The sequence below is a fragment of the Rousettus aegyptiacus genome, unplaced genomic scaffold (assembly GCF_014176215.1).
Source record: "Rousettus aegyptiacus isolate mRouAeg1 unplaced genomic scaffold, mRouAeg1.p scaffold_m13_p_2, whole genome shotgun sequence".
NCBI classification, from domain to species: Eukaryota; Metazoa; Chordata; class Mammalia; order Chiroptera; family Pteropodidae; genus Rousettus; species Rousettus aegyptiacus.
Genome location: NW_023416295.1, coordinates 10,174,387 through 10,196,788, shown reverse-complemented (window position 1 = coordinate 10,196,788; position 22,402 = coordinate 10,174,387). Strand labels below are relative to the sequence as shown.

At 38.9% G+C, this 22,402-nt stretch overlaps 1 protein-coding gene and 1 long non-coding RNA gene across 3 annotated transcripts in view; one reads left to right on the top strand and one right to left on the bottom strand.

Moving 5' to 3' along the window:
* Positions 1-10,734, bottom strand: part of CUL3 (cullin 3) — a 90,358-nt gene extending 79,624 nt beyond the window's left edge. For both annotated transcript variants that reach the window (XM_016122888.2, XM_016122889.2), the window contains exon 1: positions 10,333-10,734. In XM_016122888.2, coding sequence (XP_015978374.1) covers positions 10,333-10,398 — 66 coding nt within the window. In that variant the 5' untranslated portion in view covers positions 10,399-10,734. The remainder of the gene's footprint in view (positions 1-10,332) is intronic.
* Positions 10,735-11,293: 559 nt separating this feature from the next.
* LOC107499076 lies at positions 11,294-18,887 on the top strand. Its single transcript, XR_001594197.2, has 4 exons — positions 11,294-12,260; positions 13,210-13,294; positions 16,558-16,619; positions 16,721-18,887. It is a non-coding gene; the product is annotated as an uncharacterized LOC107499076 (long non-coding RNA).
* The last annotated feature ends 3,515 nt before the right edge of the window (positions 18,888-22,402 follow it).

Sequence of the window (22,402 nt, the reverse complement as noted above, 5' to 3'; positions counted from 1 at the left end):
AATTAAGTCTCTAAAACTACCAACTCACTCAGAAAGTATGTAAGAACACAGAAAGCTTTCCTATTGCTTCTTACTAGGATTTATCTGTCATCACTGAAATAGACCGCTCTTATTGTAAAAGAAATTCTAAGGCTGAAAAATTAGAGGTTTGGTAACATCACACAAAATGTTTTAGGCCACAGAATATACCAGTATTCAGTTCCTAGACTTATGTATAAATATGCCACCTTTAGTGCAATTTTTTGAGTTGAATGAGCCTGAATAACCCCCAATTAAAATCTCTTCTTTGTACAAGTGAGGAAAATGTGGCTAAGTGGCTTATCCAAGATCACAATGCTAGTTGGAGCAATGAAGGAAATCCAAGTGTCCTAATCTAAACATAAGTGTCCCTTACGTCAACTCAAATTGCCTGGATGCTCAATATTAAGAAATTGTTTTATAACTGAATAGGCAAACGATAATACTGAGTTATTACGGTCATATGCTTATTTTGCTTTGGTCTAGAGAAAAAAATCTTTTAATTGGAAATCAGGCTTCTAAGTCATGGTCCCTCCATTAACTCAAGTTATGAAAGTATTCCTTGGGTAAAATCACCCTCTCAAGTCCTCTGTTTGCTCATCTATTTAGAACAAATTCCCTTTAAGATCCCCTTTAGCTTTTAAAAATTAAAACACAAATACAAATAGGAGCAAATAAATTACTTGTTTATTTGGCTAGTGATAGCTCTCAGCCAAAAAACACACCTTTTTCATTTCTCACTTGCATATATCATGAGAAAAAGTGAAATATGTTAAAGTATCTCATCTTTGTGCTTCAAAATTCACTTTACTGTTCGGTCTACTTATTAGTATATTCTCAAAGACAAAAAAAGTGAAGATTATATTAAAGTATTTACATGTGTCAATAACTTCAAGGGATTGCTTTTTTCTAAACGTACTTAAGATAAATTTCTATTAACTGAAAAAGATTAAACGAAATCTGTGCTATCAGCCTTATTAGTGTTAAATCATAAATATGTCAACTATTGTGTATTTCTTATACATTATGATTTTGACTGCTTTATTCAAGTCAATACACACTAGGGCCCTCCTTAAGCAATGTATATACTCAAATTTTACTGACTGTATACTTTGACTGATTCAAAGTTTAAAACACTTCTTCTCTTATGAGTGGTGCATTTACCTTGACTCTAGTGAGGCTTTAAGCCTGCAAAAACTCCTTCCAAAGCCTGGAACTTAATTGTGAATTCTTCTCATTAAGAGAGTACTGGATTGTATAAGCTTCAAAACCCCCAAAGAGGCTAAGAATTTAAACGCGAACCTAAAATTAATTTTCCAATATGTTCCTATGAAGAAAGTAAATATTCAAAAATCTAGCAAATTCGTAACAGAATAAGGCAGTGTAGTGTGATAAAAAGAACATGAAATTTTGAGTCAGACATGCCTGGGATCTGAATCTCAGCTCTGCCCTTTCCTAGGTATAAATGTAGTTATTCATATTTCACTAGGTCTCTGAGCCTAGAGAGATTTAAAACAGGAGTAAGAACACCTATAGATTGTTGTAAGGATTTGAGATAATTGTAGTTTAAAGTACCTAAAACAGAGCCTAACACAAGGCAGACATTCAACAAGTTGTGGTTACTAATCTTATAATGCAACTTCTCATACTATCAATAAATTGGAAGGGAAAAAAAGAGAAAGAATTTTTCATGATTACTTTCAAGAGGATAGGGCAAAAAGAGGCTAAGTGTTGTTCAGTTAAGGGGCTGCATTAGGAATGACTTACAATCAGTATGTTAAAGCATTCCTCTTAGCAATGATGGTTTGCTTTTATAGAAAAGTGTCTGTAAAGAATCTTGTATTTTCTTAAAGTCGGTAAAGAAATCCCTTTGAAGTCTTTATTCTTTTGCTTAGCAGTAGCCTTTTTTATTTAATGAGCAAATTTGGGACTAATCCTTTCTCTATGATCAAAAGTACTAAATGAATGAAAGTCAAATTAAGAAATTTTACTCAATTATTTCAACTTTAAAACTGACAAAAAAAAGTAATACTTTCTAGTAGCAAAAGCTCTGGATTAGGGGTTAAGGCAACTACTGGGTCTGTTCTCAATTTCCTATTAACTTTACCAACCTGGGCAAGCAGGATTCTCCTCGATTTTAAAAAGGCTGGATTAATTAGTGATTTTAAAGCAATGGTTAATACAACTTTTTAAACGAAATCTTTTATACAAATGGCAACATATGAACTGCTCTAAATTACCAGAGAGGGAGATTCCTACTCCACTCCTCCTGGGTCCTGGAGACTATAAACAAGTTGAAAATAACTGTCCCACATCAATCATTATCACTTTCAGTTGAAAATTCTGACTTTATGATTAAAAAATCATTTTAAACGCCCCAGTGATGCCACTGTTTATTAGAAAGCATTTTCTGACATTATTTCTTCTAATACTTACAATAAATCTGTAAGATTGCTACAGTTACCATCTTAAAGATGACAAAACAAACCAGTCTATTAGTTCATTCATTCAGCATTGTTGGTATACCATTTGCTGCACTGACAAATATCAATACGAAAAGACTTGATGTCTCCTCTAAAGAAAACTGTTCTAATGAAGGACATACAGATTACTCTTTGAAGGCTCTTGGCTATAAAGATAGTATGGTAGTTACCACCACAGCAAAGAAGGAAAAAGGAACATCTTTCTCTAAGTCCTGAGAGGAGGAGCTGAGAACGAGTAAAAGAAAATAACTGAAAGAAAAGCTGGAGGAACTTATACTAGGTAACATTAGTTTTCACAGTAAAGTAGTAGTTAAATTTCTTGAAGAGAGATGAGAGAATTCTCCATAAAGAGCTTATGGACAGTGCTTAAAGTCTGGAATAGTTCAAGCAGGAAAGGAGAGAGGGAGCTTACAAGGGGACACAAAAAACTGTCCAGAGGCACGGAGAGTCCAGGAAGGTTAGAGACCATCACATCTTGCAATTTTCACCAGGAGTACACAACAGCCTACATATAAGCAGTGAAGGCATATAGGTGGAATGACCCAAGATGCTTTTGCTGATATTTCTGGCCTTGCTCTGAGGAGGTAGGTAGCAGGAAAGAAGGGGCAACTAGTACCGGGCACTATGGCTTAGGAGTATGAAAGGGGTCTTCTCGAGATCCAAGAAAACATTAATGTGAGAAGGAAACGATCAACATAGAATAATTAAATAATAACTGCTTGCATTTATTTATAACTATGTGCTAGGCACTTCGTAAGAGTTTTACATGTATCAACTCTACCCTCACAACCTTATGACAAAGGCACTATTGTTTTTTCCTTTTTTACAAAAGGGGAAACAGGCAGAGGTTAAGTGATTTGCTCAAGTCCTACATCTAAAAAGTGGAGAACCTAAGGTATAATGCAACACTGGAATTTAAGATTCTTAAAGTAGTGAGATGATGAGCTCCAAGATACGGTGAAGATAACATACAGAAGAAGCCAGGTCTGTCTGATCATCATCACTATAATCTAGTACCTGACCCCTAGCAGACACATACAACGAAGGTATTTTAAATTGAATAAATGAATACTTATGCCCACATGCATTGGATAAAGTGAAGATTTAAGCTACAGAGAAGGTCTATGAAGAAGGTACTGAAGTCTTCAGTGACTGAGGGAATACAGGTAAGAAGTTAGGAGATGGTCACAGGAAATACTCTGAATAGTTCACAGGGGCCTGAGCCACAAGAGGATGATGGATGTGGCAATAAATGGCGTCTGTGCCTAGAGATCCAAGGATTACAAGAAAACAGACACCTCAGTTCAAGAAGATAAGCCTGTATCCTCCGGGCAAAACCAGGTATCAGATTTAAAAAGGCAAAGAACTCCAGGATATAGAGGAGTGAAGAAGGGGAATCCGAGTGCACAGGTGAACAGACTAGGAAGAAGAGGTCAAGGCGGAGGGAATGAAATGTAAAGTACAGATAGTAATCAGAAAAGACGGGACCAGAGGTTAGGTCTTCTGACACTCAATCCAATGCATCACACCACCTTTACTTTCAAGTCATTACTGTTTCAGGAGACTAGGCTGACTACCCACCTAAGGAAAGTGTCACAAGGTCATTAATGACCTACCGTATCTTAAGATTTCACTTATAATTGCAAAGAGTTCAAACATTTAAGAGTACTACTTGCATCAACTTACCAATTAACTGATTACTATGATTTTGCTTTAAGGACTAGTTTCTCATTTAATCAATCATTCACTAACCACCGACACCAATTCTCACCCCATGCTAAGTGCTTTGTGGTTCAAAAGGGTGTCTGGTATAAGCTTTGGGTAGGGACCAAAACTAGGTTTACTTATGAACCTAGTTCCTATGTAAGACCAAAAATAAAAAAAGGAGGGGGGTGAAGGGTGGGATTGAAAGGAAATAACAAAATGCATTTTTACATCAACATTTAACTACATGTTAGAATGTACATGCAAGTGTTTACTCCTTCAACAACATTATATACTTACTCCAATGATTATGTGAGAATAATCACTGGAACTTCTCTTTTGAATTTATCCCCCAAGAGCCAGCAGCATTCTTTTCAAGTGCCCCAGTGGTACCAAATCTCTATCCTTTGAGACTAATTTCTTAGTGTGGTTCACAAATTGACTCTGTAGGCTTTTCAAAATATGAGTTCAAAAAGCTGTACCAAAAAAATGACAGCATCACTAAAATAAGTGTATAGTATTCCCTTATAACCATTTGCAAAAATAACGTTCAATTTTTATATTTAAATTCTGGCATAATCATGGCTAATTATTGGTATAATAGCTAACTGAGTGCTAGGTTCTAATGCTTTATTTTCTTAATCTCACAACTCTGTAAGGTAGGTACTAGTAGTATTTGCATTTTATAGAGGAGAAAACTGAGTCTAGAAGTGGGTAAGTAACTTGTTTAGAATAACACAGCTTTAAAGAGGCGGAGCTGACATTCAAATCCTGGCACCTGAGAGTCCACACTCTGATGCTCTCAGTCTCTGCTTTTTAGGAATGCTCCTTAATACAAAATTAATGTAAAACTAGATGAAAATTCTCTACAGACTATCCATAGTTTTATTCTTACTAGTCAAAGAAATGCAAATTAAAGCATTAAAATACTGTTTTTTCACCTATGAAATTGAAGATATGTTGACTAAGACACTGCTACACAGAAGTTAAACTCACATAACCTTCAGAGGTATAATTAATTCTTAAGAGCAATCACCTTAGAGCCAGACAGTCTGAGTTAGAATCCCAATTCTGCCACTTACAAGTATACTGACCTTAAACAAATTATTTAATCTCTCAAGGCTTCCTTTGTACAACAAATGAAAATAGTAGTATGCTACAGAATTGTGCAAATTAAATGAGTTAATATAGGCAAAGCAGAGAAACCAGTGCATAGCACATGATAAACATTCAGTGAGAATTAGCTATTATTATTATGACCTTTCGGTGAATTTGGTAATACACATCAATTATGGTTAGTCCAGGAATTCCATAATCAAAAATGGGCTCAAATACATGCCTAGTCACAGTTGTATTATTTATAATAGAGAAAATATGTATTCACTGGAATTAATACCTGGCAATAAGGAAATAATTAAGCAAACTGAGGTACTAAAGAGCATTACACAGTCATTAAAAATCATGTTTTCAACGTGGAAATACTGAAGCATGGAACATGGAAATATATGTATGGTAAGATACTATTATTTTAAAAGGCAGTATATAAAATGACATAGTACCCCACTTTTAATATGTGCTCACATGTGTATGAAAGATTAAAACACATCAAAATGTTATATGGTTTATTTCCAAGTGGTGGGGTTACAGGTAATTTTTATTTCCTTATTTATAAATTTAGATATTAAATTTTCTATCATAAATATGCATCACTTTTATAACTAGAAAAGTTACTAAAATGAATTCATTGCTTTGACAAATTATGACTACATAATTTTCACAATACACTGACAGACACTAATTGGAATTCATATTTTACCTTAATAACTTTTCTCATTAATAACACCTTTCCTTTTTAGACTTTACAGTGGACAAAAATATCTTCAAAGCTGCATTATTTAAAACTACAAATTGTCCAGCAACTTCTATAAAAATCTAACAAAACTGCTAAATATCAAAATAATCTTGAATGAAAATAACAGCAAAAAAATTGTCTCCCAATTTATAATACAAAAGGAAAGCATACTTTTTCTAACCTTAATTATATAATTAAATGCTATTATTTGATGAATAATGTACAAATGAAGCTTTCTTTTGTTTGAATTGACCTTGTGACTAATGCATTATTTGAAAGACCAAATTCTCACATTATTTTCTATATTAGCAAAAATTGTTAATATTGGTACTAATAATTTTTCAGGCTCCTCTGAACTGCTATCTAGAAAGCTAATACAAAATAAACACTTTATAGGTAACTGCTTTGTGCTTTTATTTTTCAACTTCTAAAGCCAGACAGGTACTAACAGCTACAATACAGCTGGCTGGCCGAAAACTATTAAAAACGATCAGTTTAAGTGTCAGCAACACTTTAATGTATCTACTATATCCTCACTTCAGAATTTCTCTGTAAGAAATTACTAGAGAATGAAAACCAAACCTAGAGTTAATTCCTCACCCTGTGTAGTTTGCAAGACTATTATTCAGCTTTCTTGTACGCACAGTCCAGGTAGTTCTAGGCAACAATTACTTTCCCTGAAATAAGAGAAACCTACTAGGAAAATCAAAGTTGTTCCCCCAAATCTGACAAATATTATGCAGCTAGAAAAAAAATAAAAATATTAACTGTCCTCATTTTTCATAAAGTTATTGTGCTCTTAAGTTCATTGAAAATGATCTTAAAACTTATCACTTACTATAAAGTCAGTCACTTTTTATGCGCTCCATCTAACAATAACCTCCACATCATTCCCTGTCCACGCCACACAGCCAAGTTCTGTGAAGCTCATCTGGACTTATGGAGTGGACATTACAACCAGAGGTTCTTCATCATGATTTTGCATGCTTCTAAAACTAGCAACTGAAGCTATGTCCAGATCACACTCTAGCTACAATAACTTTCAAGACATGTCTCCTAAACTCTGAAGGCTAAGCCAATTCAGGCAAATCTGAGAGGCCAGCACTTCCATTTAGATAGATCCCCTCCAAGCCAATCAAACTTTTCAAGCCCCTGTGGACAAAACCCTGGACAGTACAGATGGTAAGGAATGGCTTTTCAGAGATAAGGACAACAGGTTCACCTGACAGAAACTAATCCTACATAGTGGAACCAAAGCCAGGGAATGAGACCCATGAAAACACAAGGAAAGAGTAGAAACTTCTTGGGGAAGGATTCGCTGGTCCAAATCCATACAATTTCTTGGACTCTGGCATCTACAGCCTCCTTTCTTAAAAAAGTTTTGTGGCCCTTGCTACTTTGGGTACCAGGGGAAAAAAAAGAGAGAGATGTTAAAGGATATATATTTTGTGCACTGCAGGAAAGCTTACAAACTGAGATAAGACTTTTCCTCCATCAACAATTTATAAATACAGAATGTTCCTTATTGTTTTCCATCTTAAAAAGAACCAATTTCTCCTGGAATCTTACAAAAAGATCTACTTAAAATGCAAATTTTGCCTAAAACTGGTATGGTATAACTTCTACTGAATCATGAAAGCATACTTAAAATATGAACTCAAAACACTAAACAATCTGATCCTACTGATTTTATGATGAAAACAAAACAAACCCAAAATATATTTTTGTACTTTTTACACACCAATTTTACAAGAGAATCTGAAATAAGCACTTAAGACCTTTGGTTAAACTGTAATTTCCCTTAAATTATAGTAACTATATATCCAAATGGTAACGTAATATACAATATTTATAAGTATGAAGATATGTACAAACGTAAACAATATTTTTCCTTTATGGAATACTATGTATTTACCACTTCTAACTAGCAATCTATGCAGACTATGGTTACGTAAAAGATCACTAAGTAGAAGAAAAATTCTGAAGGTTTGCATGTACTCAAACATTTACCAATGTGAAATACCATACCACTGAGGCACATCTCTTTCCTTAATAAAGGCCTGAGGAACTATAACTTAGAAAATTTACATATTAAAAAAATGTAGTGGTTCTTTTCATTAGGAACTACTTATGAACATTAATGATAAAATGGTGAAAAAGTCTTATGCTTTTAAAAATGAGCAGGTATTAACTATATCAAATGGTAGTCACAAACTTCATAAAAGGATTTTAGAAAAACTTGGAGGGCAACAAGTTAGATAGTTAGAGAAAGGGTCCAAATTAGCTCATAATTATAAAGCTACTTAAAAAGTTAGTTTCAGTACTATGTCTTATTAAATAACATTACACTCTTCAGCTCAAGAAATAATGAAATTCTCTTCCGCAACTTTCTCCCAATACAAGACCCAGAAAACAGGGGTCTTGGTCTTTCAAGCTATACTGATGTATCCCAAACCCCTAGAACAGTGCCTAGCACACAGTAATCAGTATTTGTTGAATGAATGAAGAAGGAATGAGAGAAGAGGTAGGAACAGACAGACCTACAGAGATCAAAGAGTTGACAGACAATACACAGATAAAGGCACAACTGGTTAATCAGAATACTGACATAAGTCAGCTGTAAGCTACTGCACATTTTAGTAATAATCTGAATAAGAAAAACTCTGACCCCCAAGAATAACAAACTTTTCCTTGCTTCTTGTTTAAAATTATGTAAAATACTGAATAATTCTAAATTCTGTTTAAAAAGTCAGAACTGATTTAGTAGGAACACTTACATTACTCACAAATTCATAAACCCAGCTCATTGTTCCATTACAAGGGAAAACAGGCTCTTCTGGCAACACTTCTCACTTTCCCTGTAGTTTCTCACATCTACTTAGAAAAAAACTTAAAAAATTCAAAATCCCTTTGATTAGCATCAAAACACTTAACTCTCCTGAGTGTATCCTACATAAAGCCAGAAGTCTCTATACACTGACATTTCTATTTATGTTACTACAATTTCAGAATCCTGCATCACATGTATTCTTTTAAATTTCAAGAATTCAGAGAGGTCAAATTCTTTGAGTGGGTTTCTTACACGACTAGGACAATTATATTAATAAAATCTTTCCTTACGAAAAAGTACTTTAGGAGAAAAAAAAAACACATGCTTTAAAGAGTACAAACCTCTTTTCCTCCTGTTTATTACTGTAAGAAAGAAAACCCAAGATCTTTCTAGTCCTACCTTTTCAAAATCTGTTCAATTCCTAGTTTGTCTATCTTGACATATATTTGTTACTGTAGCGACATGAGCAAGTATGTCCAGTTTCTGTTACAACAGCGCATTTTAATTGCTTGCCATTGCCTATCTAAATCAGATATGACAGCCTAAGTTATACCCTATAAACTAAACACCGCAAGCGTATGACTCAACGTAATGCTAAAAAGAAAAAGTTTCTAAACAGAATATGTTTGCTGTTACTAAAACCTATAGAGTAAAGCAACTCAGGGTGGTGACTACTCTTTTGGGCTTCCAAGGCTAAGAAATGGAGAACTGACTGTCCAATTTGTTCCCTCTCGCTTCTCCTGACCCTCCTACGGGAGGCGGGGGCAATTCCTGCACAAGAGAGTTTGTAAAGTGCTTTTGAAGCTTGTGGATGAAAGATGCTGTAAGTACAGCCCTATGTTATTAGTCCATTACTAGCGAGCATTACGTGGAACCACTGTCACTGCGTCGGGGGTAGGTTAGTGGCATGACCCTTCCTGAGCATGGGAAAAGAGAGGGCAGTCCCCTTCATCATCCTATGGTTTGGCTGGCAGTCTTTTGGGACTGGGCTATTTTGTTAAAGCACAGCGAAACCACACGTGAAAAGTTACATACAGGCCCCATACAAAGAGGACTTGGACAGTCCCCATCCCCGCGGGACGGGGAGTCCCGGGAACCGAGCCGGGGGAGGAGTGCTAGGGGTTCGGCCTACACCCCAGTAACGTGGGGAGGTGTTGGGACCAGCGATGGGGCTCCGGTCGCCGCCGACGCCTGCACAGCGCCTGGAAGCGCGGCTTCGGGCGGGGGCGCGGCGCCGGGCTCGGGCGCCGGGCGCGGGGACCGGCCCGGGAGGGCGGCCGCGCCGGGGCCCCGCGCCGCCCCGTTGCCGGGAAGGCTCGCGCCCCGCGGCCGGCGGCGTGGGGGAGGGGAGGGCGGGCCTGCGGCCTGTTGGGGGAGCTCAGCCCCGGCCTCGCGTGCGGCTCTCGGCCCGGCCCCGGGGTCCCGGGTGCCGAGCAGAGACTCACCGGAAAGGCCCGGATCCGCATCTTGGTGTCCTTCCGGCTGCCCGTGCCTTTGCTCAGATTCGACATGGTGCTCGTCCCCTCCCCAGCGGCGGCTTCGGGTCGCACCCCGAGGCGCCGGTGTCACATTTAAGGCGGGCGGGCAGGCGATGGGCTTGGCAGGGGGCGGCGGCGCGGCCCCCGGGCTGGGGTGGGGGGCTGGCCGGCCCCCGGGCAGACGCGGTGCGGGCGGCGGCGGCTCGGGCTCCGCGGCTGGGGCTCGGCTGGGGGGCTGCGCTGGCGCGGCGACTCCGCGGGGTCCCCCTCACACCCGGCCCGGCTCTCTTTATCGCGCTCCTCCGCGATGGCGGCGGCGGCGGCGACGGACAAACATCTCACTGCGCAGGCCGAACGTCCTCCTCCTCCTTCTCCTCCTCCGCCTCAGCGAGACGAGATCCGGCCCAGGGGTGGAGGGGGGAGGAGGGAGGGAGGAGAGCGGAGAGCGGAGAGATGGGGGAGGGGTGGGAGGACGGGAGCGGGAGGCGGCGGCCGCGGCGGGGCGCGCTCAGATCTCGCGAGAGGAGGGCAGCGCGCTACCCCGGGCGAGGAGGGGCGAAGCCCGGGAGCGGGAGGGGGTCACGGGCGTGAGAGAGCGGACCCGGGAGTTGGGGAAGTGGGGGAGCCCCGCGGGGCGAGGAGGAGGGGAAATGGGCGGGGCCGAGGGTGGGAGGAGTGCGCTGCCTTTTTGAAAGGGGAGCGTCGGAGGCTGGGTTCTGGGCGGAGGTGTTTGCTGATTGGTGGAGCGGGGAGTGGGGGTCTTGGTCACGTGGACGGAGGGGGCGGGGAAGCTTTGATAGGCAGAGCCGGCCTGTAGTGGTCTGTGTCCCGCTGGGCTGGGCTAGGGCGGGGGCTGGAGCTGGGCGGGAGGATAGTCTCGGGGTGGAGCGTGGGGTGCAAGCTGGATAGCTACGTCCTGGAACTGGTTCCAGTGTTTTTCTAGGGCATGCGGACTAGAAATGGATGCTTGAGCAGAAGCTAGAAAGTTGAAAGAAGCATGTGTGCAGGAGTCACCTGCGGTGTCAGAAGTTAGGGTCCTGTATGCTAAAGAAGGAATTCGGATTGGATATGCACACCCCAACTCTTAGGACTGGGGTGGAGGTTTTAATCCACAGAATTTCCTGAACTGCAGAAGCTCCAGGATCTCTCGAATCTCTGGTACTTCCTGAGGGACTCAGGGCTTCTTAGTGTCAACATTCCTTTGTCATCGCCGTTGAAATAAAATGACAACTCCCTTAATGTAATGCAATATTTCGGTTAATGGCGCTAAATAGAAGATAGAATGACACACTATCTTTAACTTGCCGAATCGTTTTACCACTACCCGGAGTATAGTAAGTTTTGAAAGCCAAAATTGTCTTTGATTCAGTTTGCTGCAAATTTAGAATTTTTTTTCATTATAGTCAAAGGTCTAGTTTGATTCATGTTTTGACTTTTACTTTTTAATTTACCTCTTTCCCCAATTGATATTATATTGAGATTTCTGATGCCGCAGAGAAATAAGTATGTGACTTCTCACTAAAATTTGTGAACTCATTTTAATAAACTGCGGTTGGGATGGGTATCTATCTACATGTGAAAGTTGGGGTTTTCATACTTTAGCATTTGGAAGCGGAGATTTTAAAATATTTTTTAATTAGTAAACTGAAATATATTTTTCTATTCGTTTACTATCCAATAGAATTTGCCCTAAATTAACCTAATCTTGACTAAATTTGAGAGTGTGCTTTCATCCCCTACTTGGTTGAAATGCCCTATTTCGAATATCGCATTTTCTTATTTTGATTTTTGGTATTTGCTAATCAAAAACACAAGCTTAAGAAAGGAGGCTGTTATGTGAAGCAATGTGTAAACACTGAAGCTAAAAATAGGTCATCAAGAACTGGATTGATAAGGTAAGATTAGGTGGGGCTCTGATTTAAATGTAAGATAATAGGAGTCTTGGACGAGTTTATAATCTGTGTGTGATAGAACCTCACATTCCATAATCATTAGAATATAACAACCAATGTTTTTCTATTGATCATACTGTCATATGGCCCAGTTTCTTTGAAATATAAGAATATATGTTCTGGAGCCATTGGTTCAATTCCCAGCTCCACCACTTTACTAACTGTGTTATGTGTCTCTTGGGGCAAAGACTTGAATGTTTGTGCATGGAGGTCCTCATCTGTAAAATGGGGGTAATAATACTACATCCTCCTTGGGCTACAATGAAATTTAAATGATTTCCTAATTTTTAAAAATTTCAGAGAGCAGTTCTCAGCGCAGAGTAGCCACTTAACACCTGTTAGCTGCTTTTATCATAGGTCATAATGTTATACTTTCTTCCTTCATTCAATATGTAAGCTTCTAAAAAGAAATACTCGTATGCTTTTATAAAATGAATTTTATTTTAAACCTGAGCCAATCTCCAACACTTGGATTTCGCAAACCAATAAAATATTTTCAAAGAGCTGGGGAACCAATAGAGGGTTGGCAACTTTATTTCGGCAAGTAAGGTTACTAAAAAGGGATAACTAGCATAAACTAGGTCCGGTATCCTATTTTTTAAGTATTTGAACCACATAAATAGCAGAAGATCAATTCTGGAATAAAGGGCAGTTTCTTAAATTGATATTTCTCATTTTCACGTGAACCTGAGAAAACACCAGGGGTGGGGGTTGGGTTGAAGGAAAGGGCAACATTGAAGAACCCCCTGCATTAAGGCGTATTTCCATGTCATTGTGATGCATATAATCACCCTTTAATTTGTTTGTGAACCTAGCTTTTCATATGTTGGTTTTGCTTAAGCAAAATTTAACAGCATTTCAAAGAATCACCATCAATTGTGTTTTTCGATAGGCTTTTAACCACCAAGACCCAGAAAAACTCTTCAAAATGAATTTGTCTGCCACTGCCGTTAAGAAATCTACTGCTCATTTATTCGGTCAGTATTTCCTCGTTTATTTGAGAACTGTTTATTTAATGGCTACTGTATGTCAAGTACTAAAGTGAGTGAGACAGTTGAGACCTGCTATCACAGACCAAATAGCCCTTTCACATCAGAAATCGGAGATTTTTTTCATCCTAGGAAACTAGCATTCTCAAATGTGTATGAAATACTCTCTGAAGCAGCAGTAGACTATTCTTCTATGCTCAATGGTATTCCCTGACTTGCAAATAGCAAAATAGCTTTCAGGATATGAGTTTTTCTGCAAACTGCCACCTGATCTAGCAGAGCAAGCAGTGTTGGAATAGGAACTCACTAGATGTTGCATGCCTGCTGGTTGGTATTCCTACTTATATGCTGACGGTGTCCTGACACAGGAGAACAGTGGCCCCATTTCTATTTATTGGTGCAGGGCACGTGCAGTCAAAGCTGGGAAGCTGAGTGGGCCAGCCCCTTTTCTACATCTCAGTCCAGAAATGGACAGGATGGACAGTGAGAAGCCAGTGAAAGGGAATAGCCTCTTCTTGACCACGAGTTTTTAGGTATCCAGGAAATCAAGCCGCTTTAATCACTGTGTCAGACTTGCTGATTTGATTATGCTGATATTGGTTATTAAAACAGCTGACAGCTTACCAATTCAATTAGAAAGACCTGTTCAGTGGATTTGAGAAAAACCTATTTAATGGATCTGAATAAACGAAGACTGTGTTAGGGAAAGCTGTATGTTTTCAAATTAGAAGGGGAAGAATTATAGATATTATCACTTCCTTAAAAGTAAGGGCTAGATCTTCTATTTTCTTCCTTGTCTCTATCAGGCAACTGTGTTGTAGGCCATTAGGTTTGTATATATTTGGAGCAGTAGCATTTATATGTTATAAGATAACGTGTTAGAGGAATATCCCATTGAAAAATAAGCACAGACACTTACATACATGAAAACTGTAAGTATTCACCATGCCCCTTATCTAATTTGTTCTTACTGTTTTCCTTGCATATATCATCAAAACAAGAAGTATGTAAGACATATGAGTGAGTATATGATACAAGTTACATTTCGAATTAAAAAAATCTTAAAATGTTATAAAAACTCATCTCAATTTTTCATCATATTATCATGCTTAATAAAATCATCTCACTGACGGCTCTGGAAATTTTCTAGTTGGCCTGGACAATGTTCTGTTTGTTTCATATTTATCTAGTGAATTAATATTTTGGAAATAAAAATATTTATATATGCAACCAACTAACCTAATTTAACAGAGCATAAATCATTAATTGAAAATTATAGACATTGCATTCATGTAATTTTATTTTGGAAAAAAAATAATTTTCTCTTACTGATAACAATAACTGTCTCAAGAAATCTCCAGGGGACAATTACAAATACATATTGCTTTCATCTGTGACGAGGAAAGTATATGTTGACATTTAGAAGTCATCAGCTCTGTCTTTGTGAAGTGAGTTAATTTGGAGTTGAGATAAAGCATGTTTTCAAAGAGCTATAAAAGTAAATCATCTAAATTTACTCTGGATTGTGTGAATTGTAAATACAGCAGCCCACAAATGTAATAAAATAGCATTATCTTTAAACTTCTTCAATCAGCTCTTTGTTTTTAGTTCATGGTAAAGCCATGTTCTCTATTATATCTTGAACTAGCGAAGATGAAAATCTGAGTAAAGCAAAGGGTTGCTGGTAGAGATGGAAAATAACCTTTAAGAAACTAACAAATAGGAAAAAAATTGTTGGGACCAATTTCTAGTTCCAAATTGATATAACGAATAAATTTCTGGAGAACTATAGTTACTGGTTCCCAAATATTCTAGTTCTTGAGTGACTGGTTATTGGGCAGAAGACTCATTAAATGGGCAATTCTAAGCAAGGGACAACATAGATGCCTGGTTATGATGAATCCAGCAATTTTATATCTAACACAGTTAAAAAACCTTTCGAAGAATTTTCATTTCAGAGAATTTTAGAAATGATACTTCTCTGCTACTGAAATCTTTGTGGAGAAGTAGATATCTTACTATGAACCTTCATCTTTTGGGAAAAGTTGCTTTAGATGCTTGGATTGTGAAGGCAGTTTCACATTTTTAAAATTAATTGTTATGGCAACATTTGTCATTTGGGGGAGGGGGGTGTTGCTTCCTCTTAGCATCCTGATTTCTTGTTTTAGAGAATTCTCCCATGGGTGTGGTCTTGGTAGTTGTGGTGTCTACTTCTATCATAATAGCCAAAGGGACGTGATCTACCCCTCCACTCCCCAGATCAGCCTGGGGACATATAAAGTAGACTCTGGCAATCGGACCCTCCCCTGAAACTCTTGAGTAGGTGACTGAAGGACACAGGAACAGTTGGCGGACATGTAGGCAGTGGCGATGGGTAGGGTAGGCTCTTCCCTCTTAGTGTAGCTGTCATTCTTGTTCTACAGCTTTCCAGTAGTCCTTTGATCCCTGCTTGTTCTCCAACTCTGTCCCCCCCCACCTCTCCTCATTTCTGTGACTCCAAATATGCCTTCCCCAAATTCCATTTTTGCCTAAAATAGTCAAAGTGTGTTTCCGCTCTGTATCTGTCAGGGTCCTGGCAGGAAACAGATGGCTCACTCGAACAGGGAATTTGAAGCAACTTTGGGGCAGGGACTATTTACAGAAGTGTGGGCAGAGTTAGAGAGTGACGAAGGGATGATGAAGCATCTCAGGACTAACAGCAGCAGGAGGTCTTGCTTCTGGGCTAGAAGGTCCAAGAGGAGAAGAGGCCTCCAGAATCTGGAAGGAGAATTCTCTCTGAAGCTATGGGAGAGGAGAGGACAGCCTATCAAGCTGAGGCCTTAGAGGAGAACCCCAACTACTGGCTCAGTAGGGGGGCAGCTAGAGAAGAAATTACAAGTCTCACTCTCCTCCTTCCCTTGAACTTCTGGCTGGTGCCTTCCATTGGATGAACCTAACCTTTCGAGACCTAGAGCAGAGTGAAGAAGGATGGAGAATAGATCTGGAGAGGAAAACAAGAAATATCCATGGAGAGTGCTTACGAGCAACTTGTGACTGGTCCTGGGTGGTAGACAGGGCCCTTTGGCTTTTATCTACTCTGCATTAAAACCATCATAGAGACCAGCAGTGCATGGAGGTTGCCAGTACACTAACATTTTGAACTATAAAATAATACGGCGCTGTGGTTAAGAGTGCCAGCTCTGGAATCAGATTACCTGCATTCTAATCTGAGTCCCGTGGTGTATAAAGTAATCTCCATTTATTTTTCTCAGTAAAATCGAGTTAATGACAGTGCCAACTGCACAAGGCTACTGTGAGGATTCAACGAAAACAGGTAAGGTATTTAGCACAACAGGGCGCATAGTTGGAACTCAGAATATTAACAATTATTTTATGGTTATTTGCTAATACCGTTTTTGACTTTCATTCATGCAGCTTCCACACCATCCTGTTGGCTCAATCTATTTCCTACTTCCGAGTCCAATCACCCTTTACATGGCGGCCTCCCTGGGCTTTGATTAAGATTTGGTTTCACCACAATTCTAGGATTAAAACTTCTAATCTGTTATGCTTATTTTAAGGTTAAACATAGACTTTTAAAAATAAACACACAAAGCTATGTATCCCAATTGTCACTTCTCATGATCTTTCTCATACTGTAATTCTTTCTTTCCAAAACACGCGGCTTACAAACTTTGGATGTGTAAGTTACAGGTGGTTCCGTTCCTCATCGTTTGCGTTTCTGCGTTCCTTTCCCCACTGCCATGCCACTTTTGTTTTGCACAAGAGGGCAGCAAAGCCGGACCTTACATCATTACAATAACTGAAAAATGATGTCTCGCATTAGTGTTAAGTACATAGCAAAATAAATTTAGCCTTAAAATTTCGATTAAAGATGTGATGCTATATTATCTGAAGTATTTATTGTATCTATTGATAAGAAGACAGTTCTTTCCACAATTGTGTCCCAACACGTAGAAGCAAAAGAAGCGGTCCACATGCCTCTAGTTTGATCAATTCACTTGTCATTAGTTTTTGGTGAATTTGCATGGCTATTGTCTACCATTACACTAACAAGTTCCCATGAGTAGGGATAGGAAAGAATTACAAATTAATCGAATAGAAGCAATTTTAATTTATAAAACAAGCCAGAAGACTCTCTTCTATATCAATATTTGGCATGTAATTTGAACTAAAAAAATATTAACAATTATAATATGGTTATATCAGAGCAGTCGAGCAGATGAACAACTAAATAGGTGAAATTAAATGACTCTTGACAATTAAGGTTGTCCATAAAAGTAGTGCATCTGAATCAGCTAAATTACTTCTTGCTGCAAGGAACAGAAAACCCAGCTTGAATTGGCACAAGCAATAATCAAATCTACTACCTCACAGAACAAGAAGTCCAGAGTTCGTGTGGGTTCCAGGCATGGTGCATCAGAGCTCTGTTTCAGCTTTGTAGCGATTCTCTTGCCCCTGGCCTCGGCTAGTAGGAAGGTGGCTGCAGTCATTTTAGGTATCACTTATAGTCATAACAAAGTCCAGACTAGAGAAAGAAGAGAGTCAGACTGTCTTTTTCTTATGGCTCTGTGTTATGACCTAGGAAACTTCCCAGGAGCAGTCCCCAGAGACTCTCTCGTGGCTCATTGGCCAGACTAGGTTACATGCCTCTATTAACCCACCCAGTGGCAAGGGAGGATGGACACCATTTCTACTAATCATTGGTCTAGAATAGATTTTGGAAATCAACTACCACCACCAATTACCACCACAGAACACCTTTATTTATCTCTGAAGAGATTTTACAGGAAGATGAATGAGTTTGAGGGAGTGTGTATGTGTGTGCGTGTGTGTGATAGAGTGTTCGGCTAGTGAAGGAGACATGATCTCAGCCCCAACTACACTGAAAGAATAGTTCTCAAATGCAGATAAGGAGATTAAAGAGATGAATATCACAACCAGGTACCCACAGAAGGGTGCAGCTTGCTTCATAAAGATGGCATGGCACTCACATTTACACAGACACCTGCACATACCTTTCAGAGATGTAGGCTTCTGTTTCAGAGGTACTGGAGAAACCTTATTCTCTGTTCCCTGCTTTCACGAGCCCTATAGACAAGAGTAGCTACAGGTACATGAGGACAAGGTAGTTGCCCACATAGAGCCATTTGACAGGTGATTAAGAGGCCCCTTCACTCTCCAAACTCTCCCCCCTAAAAGCAAAACAAAGCAAACCAATGCACGAAAACAAGGAGACCAAACTAGCCATCCACTTAGGTGGGCAAGATAATCGGATGTACAACAAATATATTATGAGAGGTGGGCAGGGAATAGGTGTGAATGATAAAACACTGAACATGTACACGTCAGGGGATAATACTGTCGTAATCCTTCTCTCTCTTGGAACATACCCAATAAGACTCAAGGTTGCCAGAACTCTTCGTCTGGTAGGAGAGCTCTCAGCCACCTCCTCCGTAGTGCTGCTTGTGGGAGTTAATGAGTTTGGGTGCTCAAACATGGTAGAATTAAACAAGAAGAACCAAAATGAGACCTTGTTATCCTTCTAATTTTACCGACTCGCCATATTCATTTTTTTGATGTCTCCTTGTTCCATATTTATATATTTATTTTTCTCGTTTTTTTGAAAATTGTGATACAATTGACATATTAGTTTCAGGTGTACAACATAACAATTCACTATATGACTATATTGTGAAATGATCACCATAAGAAATCTGGTTAACATCCATCACTGCATGGAGTAACAATTTGTCTGTGTGTGTATGTGTGTATGTAAAGGAATTTCTTTTTATTATAGCTTCTTATTTTATGGATTTGGATATACAAATGTTTTTGAATATATAACACCAAGATCAAATTACACGAGTCCAACTAAAACAACCACCAAAAAGAAACTTGATGTGGTTTAGCTGACCTATAAGGAAAGATTGCCTCTTGACACCAGGATTTTAAAGGCATTTCAATGCATTATATTATAGGTTGTAGTAAATATGATTGGTGATTTGGTTTTGAGTAGTTAAGTCACCACAGAAGAATCAACTTGGAATGTTTTAACGAACCCCGAATATAAAAATAGATGTGTTATTTTGTTGTATGTTAGGTTTTACCTCCAATAAAAAAAAAAAAAAAGCCCACAAATTCTGGAGTCTATTTAATAAATGAAGACTTATATGTTTAGCAGCAAAGTGTACTGACATTTTCCATGGAATTTGAAACATCGGTTGGACGGATATAGAAATGAGTAGACAGATATGTGATAACACAATTCTAGTGAAATGTTAAGTATAGAATCTAGGTGGTAGGTATACAGATGTGCACTGTGTAGTTCTTTCAACTTTGTAACAGGTTTGGAATTTTCCAATAAAATGTTAGAAAAAACATGAGTGCATGCATTAAATTACTTATAGTCAGACTTTATTTAAAAGAAGAGTAGGATGTACATGTATTACAGAAAGTCTCTCAATAAGTGGCATTGATACATGAAAAAGCAGAATTAACAATGCTATTGATTATAATTTATTAAGTGCTTAGCATGTGCCAGGCACTGTACAAAGTGCTTAATAAGCATCATCTAATTTAATTTAACACTCCCAAGTATTATTTGAGGTATGTATTAGTATCCTAATTTTACAGATTAGGGAAAGGTGTAGGAAGGTCACATAACTTGCAGGAGGGGGCACATCCAGCAAGCAGCACAGATGAGAGTCAAATCACATCTTTCTGAGTCTACAACCAATGAATGCCCTTAGTCACTGCTCTCTCGGAAAAGGACGTCTGAATTAGAGACATTTAGACGTTATCTAGTTCAATTTCCCCATCCCTTATTACAGCTGACAAGAGTCAGTGGCACTTAGAACCCCAGAATTTCTACTATTTGGCCAAGGCTTTTGCCGCTAACCATAACGTCTCTCTAAGTGCAGTGTTTTCTTACAAAATGGATTCACTATAGGATTCCTTTAAGTAAAAAAATTTCCGTAATGCACTTTCACAATAATTTGATTTAGTAGAATTTGACCTCTATACTTTTTTCAGGTCTGATACGTGTCATAAATGAAGGCACCCTGTTGCGATAAATGGTATGTCCAGGCGTGTAACATTACCATGAGGTTTTGAATGCACTCAAATTGTGCACATTTTCCTGGTGGAAAAAAATGCATGAAATTCTAAAATAAATACTATCGCATCTATTTGAGTGAAAATGCTATAATTTTGATAATTCTAGAATTTTTTTCACAACTCAATGTCAAACCTGTGTTTTTTCTGGGACATTTTGTTTTAGCAGTGACTGATTTACACAGTGCAAACTGCCTTAAAAAAAAAAAAAACACAAACAAAGAAAAGGGAAGTTGAACATTAAAAAGAAAAAACAAGGACATATTTATATCTTTTCTTCCACTTGCTTCTCTCCCTTCACCCCAATCGTGTCTTCAATACTACCCCCAAAATTCCAACATGGGAGTATAGCAGCACTGAAGAAATAAAGAGATCTTCTAAGTCTTCTGGCTTTTAAGTTCTAGGCAGTTGCCCATCTACTCAGGTGCTATTTGCCAACTGTTAGGCAATTGGAGTTAGAAATCTTGGATTTAACTTCTGGCTCTACTGCTCACTAGGTGGGGGGCAGTAAAACTACTTTTCTTCTGAGTCATTTCTCCATCAGCTATGAAATATTTACCTGGCAGGATTATCGTGGGCATCAAAGGAAAATGTGCTGAGACTACAGACATCTTTCTTAATTTCAGAACACAGAAGACAATTCTCCATGGGTCTCTTGCATATCTGCACTCCCGTCAAGTATGGCACAGATTACCTTTATTACAGACTATCTTTTCAAAGATTTTTGTATAAATAACATCCTTGAAAGGCTGAGGCAGTATCTGTTCCTGGAGCAAAAAAAAAGCAGACATGCTTACTGTCCAGCATAAAAGATTTGGGTACCCTAACTTCAGGGTTTCTCTCCCACAACATAACCCACTGCATGTGCAGTTATCTATCTGGGCTCATCTGTGTCGCCCTGTGGGAAATGGGCCTCGGGAAACTGGCGCACATTCTGATTCTCTAGCTACTGCTATTGCTGAGTGTAATAGAATCTCTTGTCTCTGACCCAGGTGTTTCTAATCTACCAGCCTTCACCAAACTATGGCGGGCTAATTTATCTGCTACCAAGGGGAATAAAATCTCAGACCCTTCATGGTTCTCGATAAGAATTTGGGGTATAAAATGGACACAAATATTCTTCTATCATGTTTTGAGACACTTTTTATGAAATATGTGTCGACTTTTGGGAGAATGGGCAGCACATGTGTTAATTAAACACCCAGACTCTGTGGGCAGACTGCGAGGGTTCTAATCCTGTGTTTGAGTTCCCCTTGACACAGACCCCATGACAAGGATCTGAGTGAAAACAATTTATTTGGGAGGTGATCCCAGGAATGATTATTAATGATTGCGGAAATAAGAAAGGGGAGGGAAGACAACCAATATATGATGAATTTTCAAGCAAATTATCACTGTGGGTAACAAACATTTAATCCTACTGGGGAGCACTTGGTAACTGATACAGAACACGCAACTCTGAATTATCCTTCCGAGGAGTGAGGGACCTGGGATATATTACACCATATCTCGTCTATCACTGATTGACGGCTCCTGGGAGGGAGACAGTGTTCTAGCTCCGGCTTTCCTGGCTTGTGTTGAGTACAGCACGAACTGGGCTGCGGGCGGGCCCTGGAGGTTGGAAATGAGGTACGCATAACATTGATAAGGCCAGAGGGAAGATAGTTGGCACAATCGTAGCCTTTGCTTATAGACATCTCTTTATACATTCCCAGGAAGTCACTCGACCTGTTTGTGCCCTCATTTCCTCATCTGCAAAATGGGAATAATAATATCACCAACCACATGGAGCTGATAGGAGTAAAGAAAAATTCAATCTGTGTAAAACACTTAAAACAGGCCACAGTGCTTCCTGAGCACTTAGTAAGTGTTAGCTATTGTTATAGAGGAATGTGACATTGATTGATTGATTGATTGATTGATTGAGATTCTGTCTATATCATTTTCTGGTATTCTGGAGAGGGACTTTTAATTCCTTAA